This window comes from Hemiscyllium ocellatum, chromosome 35, assembly GCF_020745735.1.
Source record: "Hemiscyllium ocellatum isolate sHemOce1 chromosome 35, sHemOce1.pat.X.cur, whole genome shotgun sequence".
Classification (NCBI taxonomy): Eukaryota; Metazoa; Chordata; class Chondrichthyes; order Orectolobiformes; family Hemiscylliidae; genus Hemiscyllium; species Hemiscyllium ocellatum.
Genome location: NC_083435.1, coordinates 11,604,187 through 11,631,452, shown reverse-complemented (window position 1 = coordinate 11,631,452; position 27,266 = coordinate 11,604,187). Strand labels below are relative to the sequence as shown.

The 27,266-nt window shown below is 46.4% G+C and overlaps 1 protein-coding gene across 1 annotated transcript; it reads right to left on the bottom strand.

The window, feature by feature from the left end:
* On the bottom strand, positions 1 to 26,604 carry LOC132832425 (zinc-binding protein A33-like). The gene is made up of 6 exons (XM_060850404.1): positions 26,153 to 26,604; positions 25,533 to 25,628; positions 25,206 to 25,433; positions 24,576 to 24,598; positions 21,253 to 21,368; positions 1 to 1,300 (listed from the first exon to the last, which is right to left on the bottom strand). The coding sequence occupies exons 1-6, from the start codon at positions 26,558 to 26,560 to the stop codon at positions 750 to 752; spliced, it is 1,422 nt and encodes a 473-aa protein (XP_060706387.1). The 5' UTR covers positions 26,561 to 26,604; the 3' UTR covers positions 1 to 749.
* Positions 26,605 to 27,266: the final 662 nt, after the last annotated feature.

Here is a 27,266-nt window from a genome sequence, read left to right as displayed (position 1 = left end):
ATCTGAATTGGTTCCGCACACAGAGTGCTAGAGTAATTAATGATTTTTATCAAACAGACATTTTCATTGGGATGACGTAAGGATTATCTCAGTGCAGATAATGATGATAGATAATAACTCAGGGACAAGTGATAACTGTAATTCCAACTACATTGCAGTTTGTACAAGCTGAACGATTTCAACCAGGGTTAAATATGATCTGATTATGACATAAATGATCAGTTCACCCATCCCTTTCAAATCTGAGGTTTTCAAATTTTCCAATTTTATGAAAGAGCAGCAAAATTCTGGACAATAGTTACAAACCTCAACAAAACAAAACCAGTCTCGCTATGTTACTAAATCATGTACATTACTGACACATGATGGAAGTCCAAAGAAGATCACTCTGAAATGTTTATTTTGATTGAGCCCAGTCCCCCCGCAAAGACCCCACTGACCCTGCAGTGAAATGATTTGGTGTCCCCCCTGGAAAGACTCCTCTGAGCCCAATCTGAGAACCACTGACTGATTCATCTCCATCACCGTTATGTAGCGCCATTCCCGCCGGTGGAGCAACATTACAGGCAGGAAGGTCCCCGGGTTCCTGCAGCTCACAGCTCATTCTACCCAGTCAGTCCCTCTCTACAATTGAGATTCTATTTGTTTCTTCTCTCCCCCTCCTTCTCTCCCCCAGACTGAGACCAACCCCCATCAGTTTACAGCTGGCAGGAGGCAGGGGGACGGGGTGAAATTATGGGATGGATCTGTCAGTGCCCTTTAATCCCGCAGATTGTCAGCGGGGCGGAGTTTTTCCCGCCGTCATTCAATCCCGGATTGAAGAAGGGAAAGAGTCTCTCAGTGAAAGTGTGGGTGAAAGTGTGGAGATGGGACATGGTGTCCGCATTGTAAAATGACACCTGTCCACCCTCATAGTCCAGGAAAACCCCGATCTTCCGGGGATTCACACTCGGGGAGAGGGGGGTCCGTGAGGGGGAGATGGAGGCTGAATAACCCCATCTGGGTAACAGCCACACAATCCAGAATCCAGTCTCCGGGCTCGGGATGATCTCCCCTTTCCTCTTCACAGACTCTCGGGCCACTCCCAGAATCCACCGGGTCTTCTCCCCCACCTCCACCTCCCAGTAATGTCTCCCTGATGTGAATCCCTCTGATCCCAGGACACATCGCCAGGAATCAAATCTCTCCGGGGAGTTAGGGAGTGGCTGCTCTGTGTCTCCGAGTCTCACACTGGTCCGGTCCTCAGACAGGATGAGCCGGGGATGCGCTGTGTTCAGATCCAGAGTCAGAGAGGCTGGAGCTGGGGGAGAGATCAAATAACACCGTCAGAGAGAGGGAGGGAGAGAGAGGGGGGAGCAGGTAGTTAGGGGTTCAGCGTTGGAGAGGATGGGAGTGAAGAAGAGATAAGTTGAGTCTGGAAAAGGGGAGTTTGAAAGTGGTGAGGGACAGGGAAAAGGGAGGGAGAGACAGAGAGTGCAGTGAGTGATGATAGTGATGGAATTAGTCGGAAGAGCAGGTAAGGTGGAGGGGTGGGGAGGGAGGAGTGAGGGAGATGAGAGGGCTCATTTGCAGGGGTATGCGTTGGGAAATGAAATGCACAGGAAGATCAGAACCCTAACCATAACCCTATCGCAGGAGGGAGGGGAAGGTTTAAGAGAAGGGGAGAGTGAGGAGATGTGGGATAAAGGGTGGAAAGTGAGGAGAGGTAAAGAGAGAGGAGCGCTGAAAATGTGTTGCTAGAAAAGCGCAGCAGGTCAGGCAGCATCCAAGGAAAAGGAGAGTCGACATTTCGGGCATGAACCCTTCTTCAGGAAAGGAGGAGGGCCGAGTGAAGGGGCAGTATGAGAGAGAGAGAGAGAGGTGGAGATTAAGGAGGAGCTCAGAAGACGTTGAGCAATGGGAGGGTTGAGTGCTCGGGTGAGAGCCATTTGAAGGGGTATCCCTCAGGAGAGGATCACCTGAGGAGCCAGGTGGAGTGGGGAGAAGAAAGGTGGGATTGTGTGGATGGAAAGTGTGATGGTAGTGGCAAAGGTTAGAGTGTGTTGGGGAGGGTGGGAACGGGGGACAGAGAGTGTGCCAGAAGTGGAAGGAGAAAAAGCACTAAGGGGTGGGGAAGGAGACTGAGCGTAAGGGGGTGTGGGACAGCATAGGGGAGTGTCAGATGGTGGGGGAGGGGAGAAGTGGGGGGAGAGTGAAGAGTTTCCTGAGAGTGAACGGTATGAACAGGGTGGGGGAGGGTAGTGTGAGGGAGAGGGCAGAATGAGGGAGAGAGAGAGAGAGAGAGAGAGAGATGGGGCATGCATTGGGAGGGGAGATGGCTAGGTCCAGGGGGAAGAGACAAATTAGGAGGGGAGAGTGAGTAGGAGAGTGACGGTGACGAAATGAGAAACGGAAAATGAGAGGAAGGGGAAAAAAAGAGGAGGTGAGTGTAAGGCAAAGTGATCATGAGGGGTTCAATAACAAGAGGAAGGGAGCAGGAGGGTTAGGGGAAAGGGAGATTGGCACAGGGGTTGGTAAATGCAAAAGAAAAGGGAAGAATGAGGTGCTGTGAGGGGGTGGGAATGGGAATAGTGAGGAGAGGCAGGAGTGATGTGCAGCAAGGGAGTGGGGAGACTGAGGGACGGGTAGACTGAGGTTGCAGTTGCAAAGAAGAGTTTAGCGAGGGGGGAGTATCTGTCGACTAGGAGGAAATGAGGGGAGGTATTTAACCCCAGGACATGGAATGGAAGAGTGAAGAAATGGAGTAAGTGATGGAGGAGGGAATGATTGCAAGCTGAGCAAGGATATGGGAGAGGATGTGGTGGTTATGTGAGTGGAGGGGACTGTTTGGGATGCTGCAGGGGAGAGTGAGTGATAGTATAGAATGGGAGGGTGACAACAGGAGGTCTGCAAAATAAGTGGTCATTTGAGGTTTGGAGATCGGGAGAGTGAGTGAGAAGGTCGAAAGGTGGAGTTACGGTGAATGAGGAGAAGAGAGAAAGGGAGGTTCCTTTTGGCCAGGGAAGGGAAGAGTGAGTGGGAGAGGAGAGCGAGTGGCAGGGAGTGACAGGATATATAAGGATGTGTTAAGAGGACAGAGAATTAATACATGTGAGGAAGTGAGAGAGTGCAAAATAAGGCCTTGTGTGGATTCTAGAGGTGAATGAACTTAAGGATGACGTATAGTCTGTGCAGGGGGAAAGAAGTGTCAAGATGAGGGAAGTGCAGGATGGGGGTTTCAAAGGAAGGTTCTGGATTAGTGGTGCTGGAAAAGCACAGCAGTTCAGGCAGCATCCGAGAAGCAGTAAAATCGACGTTTCGGGCAAAAGCCCTTCATCAGGAATACAGGCAGAGAGCCTGAAGCGTGGAGAGATAAACTCAAGGAGGGTGGGGTTGGAGAGAAATTAGCATAGAGTACAATAGGTGAGTGGGGGAGGGGATAAAGGTGATAGGCCGGGGGGGGCAGAGTGTGGAGTGGTGAGGTGGAAAAGAAGTTAGTCAGGTAGGACAAGTCAGGATAAGTCATGGGGACAGTGCTGAGCTGGGGAAGGGGAAATGAAACTGTTGAAGTCCACGTTGATGCCCTGGGGTTGAAGTGTTCCGAGGCGGAAGATGTGGCGTTCTTCCTCCAGGCGTTGGGTGGTGAGGGAGCGGCTGACCATACAGAACCTCATCACCTCAGGAGATGTCCCACCCACAGCTTCCAACCTCATAGTCCGGGAACCCCGCACTGCCCGGTTCTACCTCCTTCCCAAGATCCATAAGCCTGAGCACCCTGGCTGACCCATTGTCTCAGCATGCTCCTGCCCCACTGAACTCATTTCTACCTACCTCGACACTGTCCTATCCTCCCCTTGTCAGGAACTTCCCACATATGTTCAAGACACCACCTACACCCTCCATCTCCTCCAAGACTTCCGTTTCCCCGGCCCCCAACGCCTCATCTTCACCATGGATATCCAATCCCTCCACACCTCCATCCGCCATGACCAGGGCCTCCAAGCCCTCCGTTTCTTCCTCTCCCAACGTCCCCAACAGTACCCTTCCACTGACACTCTCATTCGTTTCGCCAAACTGATCCTCACCCTTAACAATTTCTCCTTCGAATCTTCCCACTTCCTTCAGTCCAAAGGGGCAGCCATGGGCATACGTATGGGCCCCAGCTATGCCTGTCTCTTTGTTGGCTACGTAGAACAGTCGATCTTCCGTAATTACACCGGCACCACTCCCCACCTCTTCCTCTGCTACATTGATGACAGCATTGGCGCCACCTCGTGCTCTCGCGAGGCGGTTGAGCAATTCATCAACTTCATCAACACATTCCACCCTGACTTCAAATTTACCTGGACCATTTCTGACACCTCCCTCCCCTTCCTGGGCCTCTTCATCTCCATTAAGGACGACCGACTTGACACTGACATTTTTTTACAAACCCACCGACTCCCACAGCTACCTGGATTACACCTCTTCCCACCCTACCTCCTGCAAAAATGCCAAACCATTTTCCCAATTCCTCCGCTTCGGCCGTATCTGCTCCCAGGAGGACCAGTTCCACCACAGAACACACCAGATGGCCTCCTTCTTTAGAGACCGCGATTTCCCTTCCCAAGTGGTTAATGATGTCCTCCAATACATCTCGTCCACAACCCGCACCTCTGCCCTCAGACTCCACCCCTCCAACCGTAGCAAGGACAGAACGCCCTTGGTGCTCACCTTCCACCCTACCAACCTTCACATAAACCAAATCATCTGCTGACATTTCCGCCATCTCCAAACAGGCCCCACCACCAGGGATATATTTCCCTACCCACCCCTTTCCGCCTTCCGCAAAGACCATTCCCTTCTTGATCACCTGGTCAGGTCCACGTTCCCCTTCAACCCACCCTCCCATTCTTGCACCTTTCCCAGTCACCGTAGGAATTGCAAATCCTCCCTCACCTCCATCCAAGGCCCTAAACAAGCCTTCCACGTCCATCAACGTGTTACTTGCACATCCACTAATATCATTTATTGTATCCGTTGCTCCCGATGCGGTCTTCTCTACACTGGGGAGACTGGACGCCTCCTACCAGAGCGCTTTAGGGAACATCTCCTGGTCACCCGCACCAATCAACCACACCGCCCTGTGGCCCAACATTTCAACTCCCCCTCCCACTCTGCCGAGGACATGGAGGTCCTGGGCCTCCTTCACCGCCGCTCCCTCACCACCCAATGCCTGGCGGAAGTACGCCTCATCTTCTGCCTCAGAACACTTCAACCCCAGGGTATCAATGTGGACTTCAGCAGTTTTCTGATTTCCCCTTCCCCCAACTCACCCCAGTTCCAAACTTCCAGCTCAGCACTGTCCTCATGACTTATCCGAGGAGAATCAGAGAGATGGGAGGAGAAAGTGAAAGCAAATGTGTGGGGGAAGGCATAGAGTGTGGGGGTGAGTGAGGGGTGTGACAATGTTACAGTTTAAATAAGGTTAGGTTTTGCTTTCGTTTTTTTTTAGGAGCTTATAAACACGTAGTTTCCTATGTGTCTGGTTTGTATGGGTTTTTGGGCCAATTTGATCATGGATAACAAATCCTGCCTCAGGAAAAGGCTTTCAAGTTGAACGAAACACTTGTCCAATGGAAGGGGAGCCTCCAGTTCTCCCAGGTCAGCTTAACGCTTGTTTTGGTTTGGTTTGGCACGCAGTCAGTTTTTTGAGGCTGCGGATCAAAGAAACTGCTCCATGCTGATCCTCTCTCTCTCTGACATCTCTCCTGTGAGAACCTAGGCTTGAGTTTTCCTTCTTTTGCCAAAGGTGTGTTTATGGGGATGTTGCAAATATTTGGAATCATTAAGTTGTGATAAAGTCAGTTGGGTTTTTAAATACTTACGTTATCCTGAGGAGATAGGACAACTTCAGGGTGGTGGATGGGAGTTGTGGGGGTGAGAGAATGAGGGACAATGTGAGGCCTGAGTGATGTGAGGGGAAAGGGAGTCTTCACAAGGAAGAATTTTAAAAACAAGGAGCATTCCTGACACAGAGAAAACCTGCAGAATCGCCAGTGACAGAGTGACCTGGGTGTTCGACTGCATGAGACAGAAAATGTTCAATGCAGGAGCAGTGAGTAATTAAGAAGGTTAATGGCAGGTTAATCTTTTTGCTGAGGTAAGATGAACATAGCAGTAAAAATGTTATCCTATAGTTATTGAGAGAAATGGTGAGTCCACTCCTTGAGCCACAGAGTAAAAGAAAGTGAACTTGACATCGTCCCAGAGGTTGCTGTCTGATCTGAGGGAGAAAGCTAGAGGTGAGTTTATTATTAGCATCACTATCCTTCACTGATGAGGCATGGATGAGAAGACAGGATCTCTACAGTGTAGGAACTGAATCTACACTGTTGCTGTTAGTCTGCATCAGATGGCAACTGCCCAGCCAATTGAGCTAACCAGCCGACATAGCCCGAGCAGAACACAGCATCAAATGAGGCCCTTCAGCCCATTGTGGCCATGCTAGTCATCAAGGGCCTATCAACATCTATTCCATTTCCCAGCAGCTAGGGAACTTGGGGAAATAAATAGTGATGTCTTGAAAAGGGTTCACATTACAGAAGAGGATGTGCTGTCGAGGTCTTCAATTGTGCAAAGCTGGAGAAATCCTCGGGAGCAGAAACTAGAGAAGCTCGGGAAGAGATTGCTGGACTCCTTGCTGACATATTTGTATTAACAACAGCCACAGGCGAGGTGCCAGAACTGGAGGTCGACTAATTTGGTGCCATCATTTAAGAAGGGCTGTCAGGAAAAGCGAGGGAACTGTAGGCCAGTGAGCTTCACATCAGTGGTTAGTGGAGAGTTTGGGAGAGGATTTACATGCATTTGGAAAGGCAAAAGACGAATTCGAAATCTTCATCATTGCTTTGCAAGTGAGAAATCGCTTCTTGATTGAGTTTTTTGAAGCCGTTACAAAGTCGATTGATGAAGACAGAGCAGTAGACATTGTGCCTGTGGACTTGAGCAAAGCATTCAACAAGGTTCTGCATGGTAGACTGGTTAGTAAGGTTAGATCACATGGGATTCAGGGGGAGCTAGCCATCTCAGTCCAAAATTGGATTGAAGGGAGGAGGCAGAATGTGATGACAGAGGTTGCTTTTCAGACTGGAGACCAGCGGTGTGACACAGGGGTCGGTGCTGTGCCCCACCGCTTTTGGTCATGTAAATAAATCATTTGGGTGCAAACATCAGAGCCATGGTTTGTAAGTTGGTCCATCTCAGACATCTCCCTCCCCTTCTTGATCTCTCTGTTCCCATTTCCAGCAACAGTGTCCAGATGGATGGTTACTATAAACCCACAGACTCTCACAACTACTTGGACCACACCTTCTCCCACTCAATATCCTGCAAGAACTCCACCCCATTCTCCCAATTCCTCTGTCTCTGGCGCATCTGCTTGGATGAGGAGACATTCCTCTCAAGCATCCCGGGTATCCACCTATTTTAAACAATGTGCATTCCCCCATCTCTCATCCAGACAGCCCTCCACCTCACCATCTCCATTCCACTGCTCTAAACATTCCTAACTCAATGTAATAAAGACAGAGTCCCCCCCTGTCCTCACCTAACACCCCACCAGTCACCGCATCCAACACATCATCCTCAAACACTTTTTGCCAACTCCAACTAGACCCAACATTCAAGAACATCATCCCCTGCCAATCACTTTCTGTCTTCCACAAGGACTGTTCCCTTTGCCAGTCCTCCATTTGCATCCCTCTCCCATCGACACCACTACCCCCACCAAAATCCCATGTACCTTTCCCTGCAACCAGAAAAGATGCAAAACCTGCTGGTACACCACCCTCTCAGCTCCATTCAGGGCCCCAGACAGTCCTTCGAGGTGAGAAAAAGGTTCATTTGCCTTTCTTACAACCTAGTTTACTGCATCAGGTGCTCCACATGTGGTCTTCTCTACATCGGAGGGACCAAACATAAACTGAGGGAACAGTTCACTGAGCATCGCAGCCAGGTCTGTAGGGGCTGACCGGACCTCCCAGTCACTACCCATATAGTTCCCCTTTCCAATCCTTTTCCGACATGACCATCTTTGGCATCCTCCATTGCCACCATGATTCAACTCCCAAACTGGAGGTCAAAAATGTATAAGCCCTTCTTCAGGATTCTCCTGCTACTTTGATGCTGCCTGACCTGCTGTGCTTTTACAGCAACAAATTTTTAAGCTTTCATCTCCAGCATCTGCAGTCCTCACTTTCTCCCAAACTGGAGGAACAACACCTCTTCTGTGTGGGCGGTCGACAGCCCAGAGGACTCAATGATGAGTTCTTCTACTTCAAGCAACCTCCCTTCCCATCCCCCACTCCCTTCCCAACACCTCCCCCTCCCTTCTACTCCTCCCAGCCACCAAACGGATTCATTCCACCCATTGACCAACCAGGTCTCACCCTTTGCCTGTCTTCACCTAGCCCCATTTCACCACACTGCTCCCGACACCCCCTTTACCTGCAGCGTCTCCCCCCTCAACCATCCTCAGTCCTGAAAAAGGGTTACACTCGAAATGTTGACTTCTCCACGTCCTGCTGCTCTCTGGCTTGCTGTGTTCTCCCTGCTTCCTGCTTGTCTAATATGGTTCATAAGCTGGAAGGTGACATCAAAATATTGTCCAGTAGACAGTAAAGAAGATGGTATTAGACTGCAATGTAACCTTGATCAGATGGGCCAGTGGGAGGATTGGCAGATGGAGTTTAATTTGGACAAATGTGAGGTGTTGCATTTTGGTCAGGCAAACCAGGCCAGGACTATTGTAGCTCTGGTGAGTGTTACTGAGCGGGAGGCCTGGGGTTGCAGGTACATGGTTCCCTGGGTGAAGTTGCATGTAGATAGGGTGGTGAAGAGAGATTATGACATGTTTGCCTTCATCGGTTGGAGCATTGAGTATTAGAGTTGGGGCATCATTTTGTGGCTGTGCAGCACACTGGGATGTAATTCTGGTCACCCTCCCATGGGTAAGTATGTTGTGAGGCTGAAGAGTGTGTGGAGGACATTTGCAGGGCTGTTGCTGGGACTGGAGGGTTTGAGTTGTAGAGAGTGACTGAACAGGCTGGGGCTTTTTTCCTGTAGCATTACAGGCTGAGGGGTGACCTTTTAGAGATTTATAAAACCATGAAGGGCATGGAAAGGGTGAATAGCTAATGTATTTTCCTCATGGCAAGTGACTTGCCAACTGGAGGGCACAGATTTAACGTGAGATGGGAAAGATTTAAAAAGAGCCTGAGGGGTAACTTTTTTATGCAGGGGGTGGTTCATGTATGGAATGGTCTGCCAGAGGAAATGGTAGAGGTTGGTCTAATCACAACATTTAAAATACATCAGGATTGGAATATGAATTGGAATGAATACTTAAAATGCATCAGGATGGGAATATGATTAGGAACGGTTTTACGGGATATGAACCAAATGCTGGCAAATGGGACTAGGGTCTGTTTGGGATATCTGTTCTGCGTGAACTCATAGAACATAGAACATTACAGTGCAGTACAGGCCCTTCGGCCCTCGATGTTGCGCCGACTAATTGGATGGAAGAGTCTGTTTCCATTCTGTGTGACACTATCACTCCATCTGAATAACTTCCTAAATGCTGCAAAGATTTCTATCTCCTTTCAGGCAGTGAGTTCCCGATGCCGACCACCATCTGCAGGAAAAAGATTATCCTTAATTCCCCTTGAAAACCCTGCTCCTTCTTTGAAATCGATGCCCGTGTTATTGCCCATTCCACTGGGGGAAAAGTATCCTCCTGTCTACCCAATCTCTAACCCTCATAACTTTCTACACTTTCATCAGGTTTTTATTGGATTACTTACAGTGTGAAAACAGCCCTTTGTCCAACAAGTCCACACCGACCGTCTGAAGAGACATCCACCCAGACACATTCCCCTACATTTACGCCTGCACCTGACACTACGAGAAATTTGGCATGACCAATTCACCTAACCTGCACATCTTTGGACTGTGGGAGAAAACTGGAGCACCCAGGGGAAACCCACGCAGAACGTGCAAACTCCACACAGACAGCTGCCCGAGGCAAGAATCGAACCTAGGTCTTTGGCACTGTCAAGCAGCCATGCTAACCACTATGCTACCGTGTCACCAGTAGCTGGCCCCTCAGCCTTCAGTGCTTCACTGAAACTATCTCTAGCCGATCGAGTCTGTCTTAAGAAGTGAAACACTCCAGCCCAGGCAACATCTTGGTGAATCTCAGCTGTTCCAGCCCGGCCCTGCCTCCTGTTGGATTTTCTACACATTGCCTCCAAAAGATCACGGGGAAACATTTGAAGAATTCTGTCCTGTCTAAGCCCTTCACAATCTGCCTGTCCCAGTTCATCCTGGGGATACTGAATTCCCCTGATATTATTACCATTTTATTTTTGCACTTCTCTGAGATTGGCCTACATATCAGCGTTTAATCTGTCTCTGACTGTGGTGGGTCTACAGTACACTCTCAACAATGTAGTTCCAATTTTTATAAAGTTCTCCCCATGTGGCCTCAATGGAGTGGAAAAACAGAGCCTGTTCTTCCAGTTTGTGCTGAGCCTCGAGCTGGACAAACAGGATCTCGTTTCCCATTAGGGGACCCTGCAGCCTTCAACAGTCAGAATTGAGTTCAATAATGTTAATGCCTGAACACTTTCTTCCATGTCCTTTATCCACACACACACCCCAAGCCCTGTCATGACGTGAGCTACTTGCAGCACAGACGGCCCTATTTCAACTCCTTATAGTCCCCAGCTTTTCTGTCTCCCTGCCTCACCATTATCCATCCCATTGTCTGTCTGACTGTCTTTCTCTCCTTCGGGGCTCTGTCTCCACTGATGTTTTTATTTCTTAATAAAACCCACCCCCACACTCCCACCTAGATACACTGTCTTCAGTGTATATATACCACCACTTCCTAGTTAACATCGAGTTGTGTAGAGGGTTACTGGACCAGAAACATGAACTCTGCTTTCTCCCCATATTTGCTGCCAGAACTACTGAGTTTTTCTCATAGATTCTGTTTTGGTTTCAGAGTTCCAGCATCCCCAGTTCTTTATTTCATTTTATGGTTAATTATGTTGATATGAACATCCTTGTATTATTGATATCCAGAGGAGATGGATGGACTAGGGTAAGTGAAAATAAGTGAGGAGGGAGGGCGATGTAAAGCGGGAGGGAGAATATGAGATTATTAACAAGTCAGATTTGGAATAACAGGGACGTAGAGTTGGGAATTGATTTGGAGGGAACATCAATGTAATAGCAGTGTCAGGTGGAGGGGAGAGATAATATTGGAGTGTGGGGTAGAAGGGAGAATGAGGTGGAAGGGAGTGTAATGCTGAAGGTGAGATTGACAGGAATGGGAACTGACAGAAATGGGCATTATGGGAGGAAGGGGAAGGGAGTATGAGAGCAAAGGGAGAGACAGAGCCTGAGAACAATCTTCTTTGTCACCTCTTCAACAAACTCAACCCTGTCAATGATTCAAGGTTTCCCACGCACAAAGCCATGATGACTATCCTTACTCAATCCTTACCTCTCCGAATGGATGTAAATCCTGTCCCTCCAAATCCCCTGTAACAATTTACCCACCAGTGATGTCAGTCTCCCCAGTCACCTGCTTTTTCCTTACGGCCTTTCTTAAATAAGGGAACCGCATTAAGTATCCTCCAGTCTTGTCTCATCTCACCGTTGGCTTGTGATGATACAAATATCTCAACAATGGGCCTAGCAATATCTTCCTTAGCTTCCCACAAAATTCTGGGATAAACCTGATCATGTTTCAGGGACTTATCCATTTTAAGACCTGCAGCACTTCCTCTTCTGTCATATGGACTCTTCAAGATGTCACTATTTACTTTCTCAAGTTGCGTATCCTTCTCCATAGTAAATTACCGATGAATGTTAAAATCCAGGACTATTACAACCTGATTAATCTTATAGATATTTGAGATCTCCCTACATGTTGCTTCTCAATTTCCCACTAACTATTTGAAGGCCTATACCACAATCCTAATGAGATAATCATCCTTTTCTTATTTATTCATTATACCCACATAACTTCCCTGGACCGTCTCCCAGGAATATCATATTACATAGAACAGTATAGGCCTTTCAGTCCATGATGTTGTGCTGAGCATTTACCTCAATCTAAGTTCAACCTAACCTACACACCCCTCAATTTACTGCCGTCCATGTGCTTGTCCAGCAGTGGCTTCAATGTCCCTAATGGCTCTGACTCTACTACCACCGCTGGTAGCTCATTCCATGCATCCACCACTCTCTGCATAAAGAACCTATCTCTGACATTTCCCCAACACCTTCCTCCAATCACCTAAAAATCATGACCCCTTGTGACTGCCATTTCTTCCCTGGGGAAAGGTCTTTGGCTATCTTCTCTATCTATGGATGTAGGTTTGCTCGTGAGCTGGAAGGTTTATTTCCAGACGTTTCATCACCCTTCTAGGTAACACCTTTAGTGGGCCTCAGGCAAAGACTATTATCAGGGTTCTCAGCAGAGGCAGTAATGCGGAGACCAAACAAACAGCTCTGCCAACCATCCAACCCAAGCTTTGGGTCCGCTACGTGGATGACACCTTTGTCATCACTCAACAAAACAAATTAGAGGAAACCTTCAAGACCATTAATAATACCCTTATTGGCATAAGATTCACGAAAGAGGAGGAAAACAACAACAAACTGCCATTCCAAGACGTCACAGTAGAGTGAACAGCCAATGGGCAACTTCAAACCAGCGTCTACAGGAAAACAACACAGAAGGACTAAATATTGAACTACAGAAGCAATCATTCCAATATCCACAAACAAAGCTGCAACGGAACATTATTTCAATGGCCCAACACACACTGCAGTACAGAGGAGCTATGCGTGGCAGAGGAAAATCACCTATACTGAGTATTCAAAAAGAATGGGTACCCAATGAACACAGTCCACCAATTTCTCAGGAACAAATCCAAACAAGCAGACAAAACAGAAACCCTAGCCACTCTCCTCTACACCAAAGATAACTCAGAAATGACTACCAGACTACTCAGACCCCTTGGCATCATGGTAGCCCACAAACCCACCAACACACTAAAACAGCAGCTAATGAACTTGAAAGACCCTATACAGCCAACAAGCAAAACTAATGTCATTTACAAAATACTGTGCAAGAACTGTAACAAATACTACATTTGACAAACAGGCAGAAAACTAGCCACCAGGATACATGAACACCAACTAGCTACAAAACGATATGACCCTCTCTCACTAGTATGCTTACATACAGAAAAGGAAGGATACCACTTCGACTGTGAAAACACATCCATCTTTGGACAAGCCAGAGACACGAACGAGAATTCCTAGAATTATGGCATTCCAATCAGAACTCTATCAACAAACACATCCAGTTAGACCCCATGTACCAACCCCTGAGAAAAGAGCAGGACATGACATCACCACAGGAAACAACACCACCAACCCAAAGAAAGCCAACATATAAATAGAAAGTAGGAATCATGTACACTGCTTCACTTGAGACCCACTGAAGATGTTACCTAGCAGGGTGATGAAATGTCTGGGAATGAACCGCCCAGCTCAGCAAGTGAACTACATCCAAATTTGTCATCTGTACATTTTGGCAATATTACAGTTCTTATCTAAATCACTGGTTTTGTGAAAAGCTGATGATCTCTGCAACACCCCACTAGTCACTGGCTGCCATTTGCAAAAAAAATCCATTTACTTCAAATTTGTGCTTCTCATAATAAGAGGCTTCTCCTGAGACCCACTGAAGATGTTACCAAGTAGGGTGACGAAATGTCTGGAAATGAACCTCCCAGCTCAGCGAGCGAACCTATGTCCAGAACCTCAACCTGAGCTACAAACCTTCTCAAAACTCTATCTATGCCTCTCATTACATTGTACATCTCTATCAAGTCACCTCCCTTCTTTATTCTCTTCAGTGTGAAAAACCCGATTTCATGAAATCTCGCTTCATAAGACAAGCCTTCGAATTCAGGCAGCATCCTGTAAAGCTCCTCTGCACCCTCTCTAAAGCATCTACATCCTTCCTATAATGAGGTGATCAGAACTACACACAATATTCCAAGTGTGATCGAACCAGGGTTTTACAGAGCTGCAGCAAAACCTCGCAGCTCTTAAATACAATCCCTGGTTAACAAAAGGCAAAACACCATATGCCTTCTTAACAACCCTATCAAGTTGGGTGGCAACTTTGATGGATTTATGTACATCGACCCAAGATCCCAATGTTCCTCCAAAATGCCAAGAATCCTGTCTTTAACCTTGTATTCTGCATTCAAAGTTGACCTTCCAAAATGAATCACTTCACACTTATCCAGGTTGAACTCCATTTGCTACTTCTGAGCCCAGCTCTGCATCCTGTCAATGTCATGTTGTAGCCTGCAACAGCTCTTGACACTACCTACAACACCACAACCTTTGTATCATCAGCCAAACTTACTAGGCTACACTTCCACTTCTTCATCCTAGTCATTTATCAAAACTAAAAAAAGCAGAGGCCCACAAACAGATCCCTGTGGACACCACTCGTCCAGGTGGAATACTTTCCATCCGCAACGTCTTCTTTCAGCCAACCAATTCTGTATCCAGACAGCCACATTTGCCTGTAACCCATCTCTCCTAACTTTCTGAATGACTCTACTGTGGGGAACCTTATCATATGCCTGACTGAAATCCATATGCATCACATTCACTGCTTGAGCTTCATCATCATGTCTCATCCCGTCCTCAAAGAACTCATTAACGTTTGTGATGAATGACCAGCACCTCAGAAAGTCATGGTGACTACATTTAATCAACCTCTGTTTTTCCAAATAGTCATAAATCCCATCTCTCAGAATCCTTTACAGTACCTTGCTAAACCTAAACATAAGACTAACTGGCCTGTAATTCCCAGGGGTTTCCCTATTCCCTTTCATGAACAGGGGAACAACACTTGCTTCCCTCCAATCAGCCAGTACTACTCCCATCCAGAGTGAGGATGCAAAGATCATCGCCAGAGGCGCAGCAATCTCATTCCATGCATCCCGTAGTAACCTTGGATATATCTGGTCTGACCCTGGGCCCTTCTGTATCTTGACGCTTCCCAGAATTTTCCAGCATATCCACTTCCTTTATATCCATCTGTTCAGTCTATTAGACTGGTTCACAGTGTCCTTACTATCAACAAGGTCCCTCTCTCGAGTGAATACTGAAGCAAAAAGCTCATTTACGGCCTCCCCTACCTCTTCAGATGCCAGTCACAAGATCCCTCCACTATCCCTAATCGGCACCACCCTCTCTCTGATCATTCTCTTATTCTTCACTAAGTGCAGAACACCTCTGGTTTTCCCAAATCCTTTCCACCAAGGCTTGTTCATGCCCCTCCTAGCTTTCCTCAGTCCATTTTTGAATTCCTTCCTAGCTACCTTGTAATCCTGTAAAGCTGTGCCAGATCTTTGCTTCCTCAACCTTAAGTAAACTTCCTTCTTCCTGTTGATGAGAAGCCCCACTGCTCGTATCATCCAAGGTTTCTTCCCCTTACCATTCCTTGCATGTCTCTGTGGGGACAAAATTATCCAACACTCGCAACAAGTGCTTCTTAAACAGCCTCCACGTTTCTGTTGTACCTTTCCCATTGAAGGATTAATTTACCTTCCCAGCAGCCACCTTGTCCTCACTCTCACTGCATCCAATTCTGCTGCAAAAATATCCTCCCTAAATACAGGCCTAATGTTGGCCTTAACTAAACATGTCTCACTCTCCTCTTTTGCTTCCCTTTCCATCTTTACTATAACATCTGCACCCCAGTAAATTAAGCTGCCAGTCGTGCCTTTCACTGTGCCATGTTTCATCGCTAATAACTGATATCCCAGTCAAATGTTCCTGACCATGCCCTAGGTGCATCTGCCTGAGCTGTCAGGCCTCTTGCATTAAAATTAATGCAGTTTAATTTCTCAGTCTTACCTCATTCTCTGCCATTGTCCTGCCTACCTTGAATATTTAAGTTGCTCCCATTCTCTACTGCACCAGCCTCAGTCTTATTTCTGTTCTCACTATCTCTTTGGGTGGCATCAACATGCCTCCAGCCCTCACTAGTCTAAACCCTCCCAAATCACACTAGCAAGTCTCCTTTCAATATAGATGCAACCCATACTTCTTATACTCCTCACTTCTACCTCAGAAAAGATTCCAGTGGTTCAAAATGTAAATCCTTGTTCCTTACATCAGCTCCTTGGTCACACATGAATCTGCTCTCCTATTCCTACTGTTGTTACCGAGTGATACCAGGAGTAATCCAGATATTACTACCTTTGAGGACCTTTTTTTTATACTCTCCTGCATTGTTATTAGAAATAATACAATGTATAAGTTCCCTTGGTGTTACTGAATATTTCCATCACAAACAATATCACTAAAACTGGTGACTTTCTCATCATCCCAATGATGTTGCTGTGACTTCACTCTTCCCAGATGGATTTGGAGATGCTGATGTTGGACAGGGTGTACATCAGGTGGTTGTCCTGATGAAGGAGCAGCGCTCTAAACGCTAGTGCTTCCAATTCAACCTGTTGGACTATAACCTGATATAGTGTGATTTTTAACTTTGTTCCCAGATTGATTCACTCATTTTCTACATTTCAAAAGAGAATATTCCACAAACACACTTCAATAGTTCGGAACCTCTTTGGGTGTTATACTGTGGGCATATGGGTGATATTTGAACACAATTTGATTTATCGTACTCACTTCTGTAATTATTTTTCCATTACCAGGGGTTGAGTTAAGTATTCATCTGGTGATTCATTGCTTTTTTGATGTCCATTTCCCTTCGAATTCCTAACATCCCAAATCAGACCCTTCCCTTACCTGGAAGTGATAGCAACTTTCCAGTCGCCTGTACATCTTCCAGGACCACCCATCACCTTCTCACACTCCAAATCCTTGGAAAGCTGACATAAATATAGTGGGAGTTGGCTGGGATGCTGTTCAGAAGGTCGTTGTGGACTTGATAGGCTGAATGGCCTGCTTCCACATTGGAGAGATCCTCTGATTCTAACAGACTCACCAGCTGCAAACTGGCTTTTCATGTTCTCTTCTGGAAGTATACAAGTATTTCTGTCTTGTTTAACATGTGACTAGTTTAAACAGATAGGTATTTAACACAGTCAGTAAGTCTGGGAGCATCTATGGAGAGAAATCAGAGTTAATGTATAGGATCGAGTAACTCTTCCTCAGAACTGATAGTAGGTCGAAAAGTGATGGTTTATGTACAGAAGATAGGATGGCAGGGAGGGGAGAAGGAGTAAATAACTGTTGGGGATCGAGCCCAAGGAGAGAGAAGAGCAGTTTGACAAAGGAGTGGATAATGATCAGATTTGGAGGGTGAATAGCTGTTAATGGACCCTGTTAATGGATCACAGTGGGTGGTGTGTAATAGCAGACTCTGTAATAATAAGTGGTCAGACTGGTGAGTCATGATGAATGACCCTGACCAGAAATGTCGATTTTCTTGCTCCTCCAATGCCTTCAGACCTGCTGTACTTTTCCAGATCTACATTCTATCAACTCTGACTTCCAGTAACTGCAGACCTTACTGTATTCAGGTCTGTGTTAACAGGGCTGGCTGCGTGGGTTGAGGAAAGTACATGGGAGAGCTCAGGCCTTAAAGTTATTGAAATCATATTGTATCCGGGAGACTGTAGTGTCCCCACGTGGAAAATGAGGTGCTTTTCTTCCAGCCTGTGCTGAGCTTTGCTGGAGCAACTGCAGCAGGCCTGAGACAGAGATATTGGCCAGGGACCAGGGTGGTGGGTTAAAGTGGCAGGCAACTGGAAGCTCAGAGTCTTTTGTATTCAGAAAAAACACAACGCATGTATTCTGTCTCGTGATCACACACTCTATTCCTTGTTTTCCCAATGTGCAAGAGACCACATTGTGAGCAGGGAATACAGCAGTCGAGATTGTATGGAGTGCAAGTAAAGTGCTGCTTCATCTGGCAGGTACTTTAGGACCCTTACTTACTGAGGAGGGAGGAGGTAAACGAACAGATGTTACACCTTTAGCTTTGCAAGAGAATCTGCAAGAGACTGTTGGACAGATGTTGGGAGTAGCCAGGATCTTTCAAAGGTAACTGTCCACTTCCATGGTGGAAGTGGTGGCTGATGATCTTGTGACTGTGGATGCTAGTGGGATGGTAGATAAGGACAAGACACACTATCACTGTTGCAGGAGGGAAGAGAGGGATGAGAGTTGTAATGCAGGAGATGGTTTTGACTGAATTGAGAGCTCTGACATTAACAGTGCTGAGGAATCCTCGGTTGAAGAAGAAGGTGGAAATTTTGAGGGTTCCCTGGGTGGCACCATTGGAACAAATGTGATGGAGACATAGGGACTGGGAGAATGGAATGGAGTATTTACAGGAAGCATGGTGCAAGGATGTATAATCCAGGTAACTGTGGGAATCGCTGGGAAGATAATGGATATTGTTGGCTAGTGTATTCCCAGAAATGGAAACAGAGATTTGAGGAAGGGAGAAGTCATAGATAGACCAGGCGAAGGGGAGAGTGCAATGGAAGCGAAATCGAAAAATATTTTGAATTCCTGATGAGAGAGGGAAGCAGCACTGATGATGTCAGCGATATATCGGAGGAAGAGATCTGGGTGAGGGCCAGAATAGGAATAGAGCAGGAATGTTCCACATACCCCACAAAGAGACAGGCACAACCAGTGCCCATGCAGGTACCCATGGACACCCCTCTGACCGAAGCAAAATGAAGGGAGTTAAAAGGGAACTTGTTCAGGGTGAGGATGAGGTCAGCCAAGCGGACGAGGAATGGGGATTTCAGGAAAAAGTGGAGAGCCCGGAGACTATCCTGGTGGGAGATGGAGGTTAGTTGGAGATGGAGATGAGGGGAACACTGGAAAGTGCAAACTTGAAATTCTGAAACTGGATTTAAGCGTCCAATGAATCAAAATATGTGGATAGTGACTGGACCACATAGAAAAGACTGAGCCAAGGTAGGAATTGATGAATTCTGTGGGGCAGGAGCAGGCAGAAACAATGAGTTTGGTTGTGAATTTGGGAAGGAAGTAGAAGTGAGCTGTGTGGGGTTGGTGGGCTGTCAGCTTGGAGACAGTGCTCTCAGATCCAATCCTGACTTGGTTATGAAGCCTACTGATCACTTCCTCTTTACCATGGATGTGCAGTGCCTCTACACCTCCATCCCCCAACAGGATGGTTTCAGGGCTCTCCACTTCTTCCTGGAACAAAGGCCTGAACCAACCACACCCCCCACTACCACCCTCCTCCCCTTGGCTGAGCTCATTCTCACCCTGAACAACTGCTCTTTTAACGCCCCTCATTTTCTTCAGATCAGGTGGTTATGGGGACCCACATGGGCCCTAGTTATTCCTGTCTCCTTGTGGCGTACGTGGAACATGCTTGATCCAGTCTATGTCGGCCTCCAGCCACAACTTTTTCTCTGGTATATAGATGATAACATTAATGTTGCCTCCCTCTCTTGTCTGCAATTAGAAAAGGTTATCAATTCCTACTTCCACACCACTCTCACCTTCACCTGGTCCATCTCAGATTCCTCCATTCCCTTCCTCCACATCCATGTTTCCATTTCTGGGAATAGACAGGCCACCAATATCCATTATAGACCCACTGACTCCCACAGTCACCTGGACTGCATATCCTCACACCCTGCTTCCTGCAAAGACTCCACTCCATTCTCCCAGTTCTTCCATTTCCATCACATTTGTTCGGATGATGCCAACTTTGACAAGGGATCCTCCAAGATGTCCACTTTATTGCTCAATCAAGTATTCCCAGCACTGTTGTTGACAGGGCCCCTAACTGGGTCTGACCATCTCCCACACTTGCACCCTCATCCCCTCTTCCCTCCCACAACAGCCGGAGGCTTTCCTTTGTCCTTATCTCACACCCCACCAACACCCACGTCTAGAGGATCATTAGCTACAATTTCCACCACCTCCAGCATGATGACACGACCAGACATATATTCCCCTCCCCTCCTTTATCCACCTTCTGCAGGGTATATTCACTCCGAGACACCCAGGTGCACTATTCCTTCACTCCCAACACCCACTCAAAGCCTCATGGCACCTTCCCATGCAATCGCTGAAGGTGTAACACCTGCCGATTTACTTCCTCTCACCTCATATCCAAAACCTCAAACATACCTTCCAGGTGAAGAAATACTTCACCTGCACTTCCCACAATCTAGTCTACTGCATTCACTGATCACAATGTAGTCTCCTCCACCTTGGGGAAAAAAAACAGAGACTGGATGACCACTTTGAAAAACATCGACTTTCTGCCCACAAAAAGACCCTGAACTTCCCGTTACCTGCCACTTTAACACACGACCCTGTTCCCTGGCCAACATCTCTATCTCCGGCTTGCTGAAGTGCTCATTTTCTGCTTTTGGACCCTTCAGCCGTCTGGAATTAGTATCAAAGTTCAATAATTTTAGGGTATGAGTTTTCCCATGTCCTAGCGCCCCACCCAACACACCAGGCCTTGTTCTCACATAGTCTGACATTACACACGAACTAATGTTGGCCACTAACAGTCTCCATTAACAGCTATTCACCCAGCTACCCAGATCATTATCCACTCCTTTGTCTGTCTAACTGCTGTTCTCTCTCTTTGGGTTCTATCCCCACCTTTCCTTTACTCCTTATTCCCTCCCCTCCACCCGATCCTCTGCATATAAACCAACTTTTCCAAGCTAGCATCAGTACTGAAGAAGGGTCGATCAATCCAAAATGTTAACACTGATTTCTCTCCACAGATGCTGCCAGACCTGCTGAGCTTTTCAAGTAACTTCTGTTTTTGTGTCTCCATAATCCCAATCAGGCAGGTGACTGTTAACACTAGTTATTTTATGTTTCCATGTCTTCCGTTTTATTCTGATAAAAACTGTTCCTCCAATGTCACTCCAGATGGAGCCACCTCAGTCTCCTGTAGAAATCCTGTTGCTGTGCTCTGTTCCTCTGGTGAGCCAGAACCCTTCACTGCTCTGACACACAGGGCTGAGAGCTTCAGCCACTTGTGCAAATGCACCCACAGAAATTACAAGGTTTTCAGGGATAGTCTACCAGAATGAATAACTCGTGATGTGAAAATATAAGCAGGGGCCTCAGAGCCCCTGCGCAACTGCACTTATCATCAGGAAAATGAATACACATGTTTACCTGGATAAATGGTGTGTATTGTTTCTCTCCAGACTGTGCATAATAAAGGGCAGGTGAACTGTCTGAGAGATAGAGAGGCACCAGCAGCTGTGAGTGGGTTCTGCTCCTCAGTAATCCTGTAAGTATTAAACAGTTGACATTATAAATTCCGCTTTGTTAGAATATTTATGGCATGATTTAAATGTTCAAGCTTTTCAACATCGTTGACATTTCATTCAATGAGCTAAAAAGTGAAATGTTCATCTGATCATTATAATCAGATAGTATGTTCCTGTTAGGGTAATAGAAAAGTATAGTAGGTATAGGGAATGCTGGATGATTAAAGAAATTGAGGGTTTGATGAAGAAAAAGATGGAAACATATGCCAGTTCTAAACAGATAGATTGAGTGAATCCTTCGAAGAGTATAAATGCAGTAGGGGTATACTTAAGAGGGAAATCAGGAGGGCAAAAAGGGGACATGAGATAGTTTTGCGTTAAGGAGAATCCAAAGGGTTTTTACAAAAACATTAAGGACAAAAGGGTAACGAGGGAGACAATTGGTGTTCTCAAAGCCAAGCAAAGCAGCCTTTGTGTGGAGCCTCAGGAGATGGGGGAGATACTAAATGAGTATTTTGCATCAGTATTTACTGTGGAAAAGGACATGGAAGATATAGGATTTTGGAAAATAGATGGTGACATCTTGAAAAATGTCTATATTACAGAGGAGGACGTGCTGGATATCTTGTAATACATAAAAGTGGAAAAATCCCCAGGACCTGATCAGGTGTTCCTGAGCACTCTGTAGGAAGCAAGGGAAGTGATTGCTGGGCCTCTTGCTGGGATATTTATATCATCGATAGTCACAAGTGAGGTGCCAGAAGACTGGAGGTTGGCTAACGTGTTGACACAATTCAAGAAAGGTATTAAGGACAAGCCAGTGAACAATAGACCAATGAGCCTGATGTCGGTTGTGGACAAGTTGTTGGAGGGAATCCTGAGGGACTGGATGTACATGTATTGGAAAGACAAGGACTGATTAGAGATCGTCAACATGGCTTTATGCATGGGAAATCATTCTCACAAACTTGATTGAGTTATTTGAAGAAGTAACAAAGAGGATTAATGAGGGCGGAATGGTGGAAATGATCGATATGGACTTCAGTAAGGTTTTCGACAAGGTTCCCCATGGAAGACTGGTTAACAAGGTTAGATGTTACGGACTACAGGGAGAACTAACCACTTGGATACAGAACTGGCTCAAAGGTATAAGACAGAGGGGTGGTGGTGGAGGGTTGTTTTTAGACTGGATGCCTGTGACAAATGGAGTGCTATAAGGATCGGTGCTGGGTCCACTTTTTTTCGTCATTTATATAAATGATTTGGATGTGAGCAGAAGAGGTATGGTTAGTAAGTTTGCAGATGACACCAATATTGAAGGTGTAGTGGACAGTGAAAAAGGTTACCTCAGATTACAACGGGATCTTGATCAGATGGGCCAAAGGGCTGAGAAGTGGTAAGTGGAATATAAATTAGATAAATGTCAGGTGTTGCATTTTGGGAAAGCAAATTTTAGCAAGACTTTTACACGTAATGGTATAGTGCTGGGGAGTGTTGCTGAACAATGAGACCTTGGAATGCAGGTTCATAGCTCCTTGAAAGTGGAGTTGCAGGTAGATAGGATAGTGAAGAAGGCGTTAGGTATGCTTTCCTTTATTGGTCAGAGTATTGAGTACAGGACTTGGGAGGTCATGTTGTGGCTTTACAGGAGATTGGTTAGGCCACTGTTGGAATACTGTGTGCAATTCTGTTCTCCTTCCTATCGGGGGAAAGATGTTGTGAAACTTGAAAGGGTTCAGAAAAGATTTACAGGGATGTTGCCTGGCTTGGAGGATTTGAGGTATGGGGAGAGGTTGAAAAGGCTAGGGCTGTTTTCCCTGGAGCATCGGAGGCTGGGGGATGATCTGCTAGAGGTTTATAACATCATAAGGGGCATGGATAGGATAAATAGACAAACTCATTTCCCTGGGGTGGGAGAGTCCAGAACTAGAGAACATAGGTTTCAGGTGAAATGGGAAAGATACAAAAGAGTCATAAGGGGAAACTTTCTCATGCAGAGGGTGGTAAGTGTACAGAATAAGTTGCCAGAGGAAGTGTACAATTGCGCAAGCTGTACAATTGCTCAATGTAACTAACATCTGAATGGGCACATTTGTAGGAAGGGTTCAGAGAGATATGGACCAGGTGCTGGCAGGTGGGATTAGGTTAGGTTGGGATGTATGGTCAGCATGGACAAGTTGGGCCAAAGGGTCTGGTTCTGTGCTGTACATCACTATGACTATGACCCTATAACTGATTCAGAAAGAACTCGATAATACAAGGGTATTGGAAACAACAAGAGTTAGAGAAAGACCCACGTCACTATAACAGATCAGTGACTGAGACATCACACACCATGGAGATGATAAACATTCCCTCCATCCCCTTGCTCTATTATCAACAGAGCTTTTGGAACTGCAACAAAAAAATGAAACATCGAAAAGCCTCACGTCCAACTGTGTAACACATGGGTCCCACAACCCTCTGAGAATCCTGCTCCTCTACTTCCAGCCTCCTGACCATCTCTGATTTTAGTCACTCCTCCCACTGGAGGTTGGATCTTCAGCTGCCCAGACCCTCAGCTCTGGAATTCCCTCCCTGAACCTCTCCATCTCTCTATTCCTCTTTCCTGCTTTAAAATGCACCAAAGCCTGCATCAATCATCTGTGTTAATATCTCAGTGACTCTTTTCTATAATTTCCAATGGTCATCTAAAATACCTCAGAACATAACATTACACGAATTAAAAGTGTGTTTTCATTATTTTGCATTTATTGTACCCTTTATAAAGGCTACGGTGCGAGTTAGTGTTGTTAGAAGATAAACAAAAATGACTCCCCCTTTAAACGCTGACTGTCTCGGGTTAGTCAGGAGCCATGCAGGAACAGGGATGGCCATTCGCTGGCAACATGGACCGTGTGTCTCTCACAGGGTCGGGGGAAGGTCACAGTCACACAAACAACACAAATCAGGGCAGTGATCACTTCCAGCCTGAGCACCAGGTTGGATTATTTACAAGCATCTTGTCATTGTTTACAACATCGTAGAAGTGTTTTATAAAAGCCTGTTTCTAGCCTGTAATTAGCTTCATATTATAAAAACACTCGTGTGTGAACCATAACCGGAGTTACTGTTATCCAATGAATTAGCCTTGAAACCTACAATTACCAGGCAATAACCCTCTAATAACCCATCCCTGAGTTACTGAGCAAACTGTGCAGAGTTTCAGTAAAGAGCATGTCCTACCTTCTCTTCCGACCAGCTTCCTCCTGAAAGAAATGAATCACAAACAGTGAGGATACAAGTAACAGATTTCAGGAGGAGACAGACAGGCTGCTGAAATGAGCAGATGCAACACCGAAGTGTAAAGTCGTACATTTTGGAAGGAAGATTGAGGAGAATATGAAATAAACTGGAACTGACCATCAGTCCCGCTCACAGACACACTCACTCTCACACTCCCACTGTACCAGACGCACCCACACACTCTCCACATGGAACTGGAACTGGATTACAATGGAAGTTCCAGGAGATAATTAAAGTTGGGGAACACTGAGAGAATAACGAAACCAAATATAAAAATCACAACGCTTTCGCTGGAGAATGGCGGTATTCCTGAGAATCTGCAGACATTATGGCAGCGGTTAGTTAAAAAAAACCGAAATTACTGGAAAGTCTCAGCAGGTTGGAAGGATCAGCGGAGAGAAATCAGAGTGAACGTTTCGGGAGCAGTGACCCTTCTGCAGAGACAACGGTAGAGCCGTCGGGGCAGTCACAAGATCAGTTCAGTATTTTTTACATTAAATTCCTTATGATTTTTACAGTTGTAATCATGTCCGAAAGCTATCAGAAATAATCTGCAATATCAGCCCTCACCTTCAGAAACATCAGCTCGTCTTTTTGTTCCATTTGTTTCTGTAAAATTGAGAGTTCCTCCTCAATAGAATTTAAATTCTCCTGAATCTCTCGAAGGGTTTTCTCCATTGGTTCTACAATCCTCTCCTCTTCTTCCCTGAGATCTCTGAGTAAACGCTGCTCTTTCTCAGTGAGAATCTGGTGCATTTTAGTGAACTCGGATGTGATGTGGGTCTGCAGACTGCTCGCCTGTTCCTACCAAATGAAATGTGAAACCTCATTAATGTCCCGCGGTAAAGGGAACAAAACTAACCGAGATCCCAGAAAATCAGCACAGGGAGAGCTCACCCTCACTTCGGAAATCTTCCGTATCTGGGTCAGTTCAGCTTGGAGAACCGCCGATTTCTTCTCAGTGAGAGAATCTAAGGAAGATTTCAGTTGATCCTGGAATTGGGAAATAACGATATGATTAGATTCCCTATCGTGTGGAAACAGGCCCTTCGGCCCAACAAGTCCACACCAATCCTCCGAAGAGTAACCCACCCAGACCCATCTCCCCACATTAGCCCCTGACAAACACATCTAACACTGGGGGCAATATAGCGTGGCCAGTTCACCTGCGCTGGACATCATTTCGGCTGTGGGAGGTCTGCGTGCCTCCCACCCAGACACCGGGAGAATGTGTCAACTCCACCCAGACAGTGGCCAGAGACTGAAATTGAACCCAGGTAGGTCCCTGACGCTGTGAGGCAGCAGTGCTAACCACTGAGCCACTGTTGAATTCATAAAATGTTCGTTCCTGAAAATGTGACAAAACCATTCCAAAGTATTTCCGAGAACAATAGCCTTACAGGAGAGCAGTTGTGGTTCAGAGATCGAGCTACTGCCTCTGCTTCCCTGCTCCAGTCGTCTCAGAGAGTGGTGTGAACTGGCTGAAAGAAATATCGATGACAATATACAATGTTTACCTTGTAGATTTCAACAGCCTCATCGATCGGTAGGAAGCGGTGCTCTCTGTGTTCCCGCGAATCTCTACAAATCAGACAGATCAATTTCCTGTCAGTTTCACAAAACAGCTCCAGTTCTCTCTCATGTTTCTCACAGTGAGGTTTACTTTCCTTCTCTTTCGGGTCCAGCTTTAATTTTCGAGCTTTCTCGGCCAGATTCGCTAAGGCCCGAATTACCCTGAGGTTTCTTTCCGGAAACACCTCTCTACATTCCGGGCAGGAGTTTATCTCCTTTTCCCAACTCTGGGTGATACAGGAGCGGCAGAAGTTGTGTCCACACTCCAGTATAACCGGCTCGGTGAAGAAATCCAGACAAATGGGACAAACTGCCTCCTCGGTCCAACTCTCTCCCTGCTGTCTGGAAGCCATGTTCACCCTCAGTACTTCCTGATTCAAACCGCTTTCAGTTTCAATGTTCCTGCGCTGGTGAACACGTTCAGTTCAGCGTTTCCCCGAGGAATTTCACTGCAATACTCAGAGACTGATGACAGGAAATCGGAACGGGTCTCGGCTATTCAACTAGGTAAAAACAACGACTGCAGATGCTGGAAACCAGAACACAGCAGTTCAGGCAGCATCCAACGAGCAGCGAAATCGATGTTTCGGGCAAAAGCCCTTCATCAGGAATAAAGCCCCTCCCCACTACTCTTAACCACTCCAATTTGCCTATCAGACAAACAGATCAACATTTGAGACCCCCTGGGCAGCATACTCAGCCCCCTACTACACTCGCTGTATCCCCATAACTGCGTCACCAATTACCACACTGGTGCCATTTAGAAATTCACTGATGACACCACCATAGTCAGTTGAATCTCAGCTGGCAATGGAGCAGACGAAGACTGAAGGCAGAAGACCTGGCAAAATAATGCACTGAGAACAACCTAGCTCTCAGTGCAGGCAAAACCAAGGAACACATTCTTGACTTTCAGCAGGATGCCCCCCTTCACAGTAACAGCACAGAGGTGGAACGAGTGGAGTGGTCATCCACAAGAAGCTTTCCTGGAATCTTCATGTGGACGCACTGGTTACAAAGACCCAATAATGTCTATTCTTCCTCAGGCAGCTGAGGAAA

Coding starts and splice junctions, on each gene's coding strand:
- LOC132832425 (XM_060850404.1), bottom strand. CDS start 26,560: ATGGCTTCCAGACAGCAGGGAGAGAGTTGGACCGAGGAGGCAGTTTGT. Junction 25,434..25,532: donor GGAAGATTTCCGAAGTGAGG/GTGAGCTCTCCC, acceptor TGGTAGGAACAG/GCGAGCAGTCTGCAGACCCA. Junction 1,301..21,252: donor AATACACACCATTTATCCAG/GTAAACATGTGT, acceptor TCTCTCCCCCAG/CTCCAGCCTCTCTGACTCTG.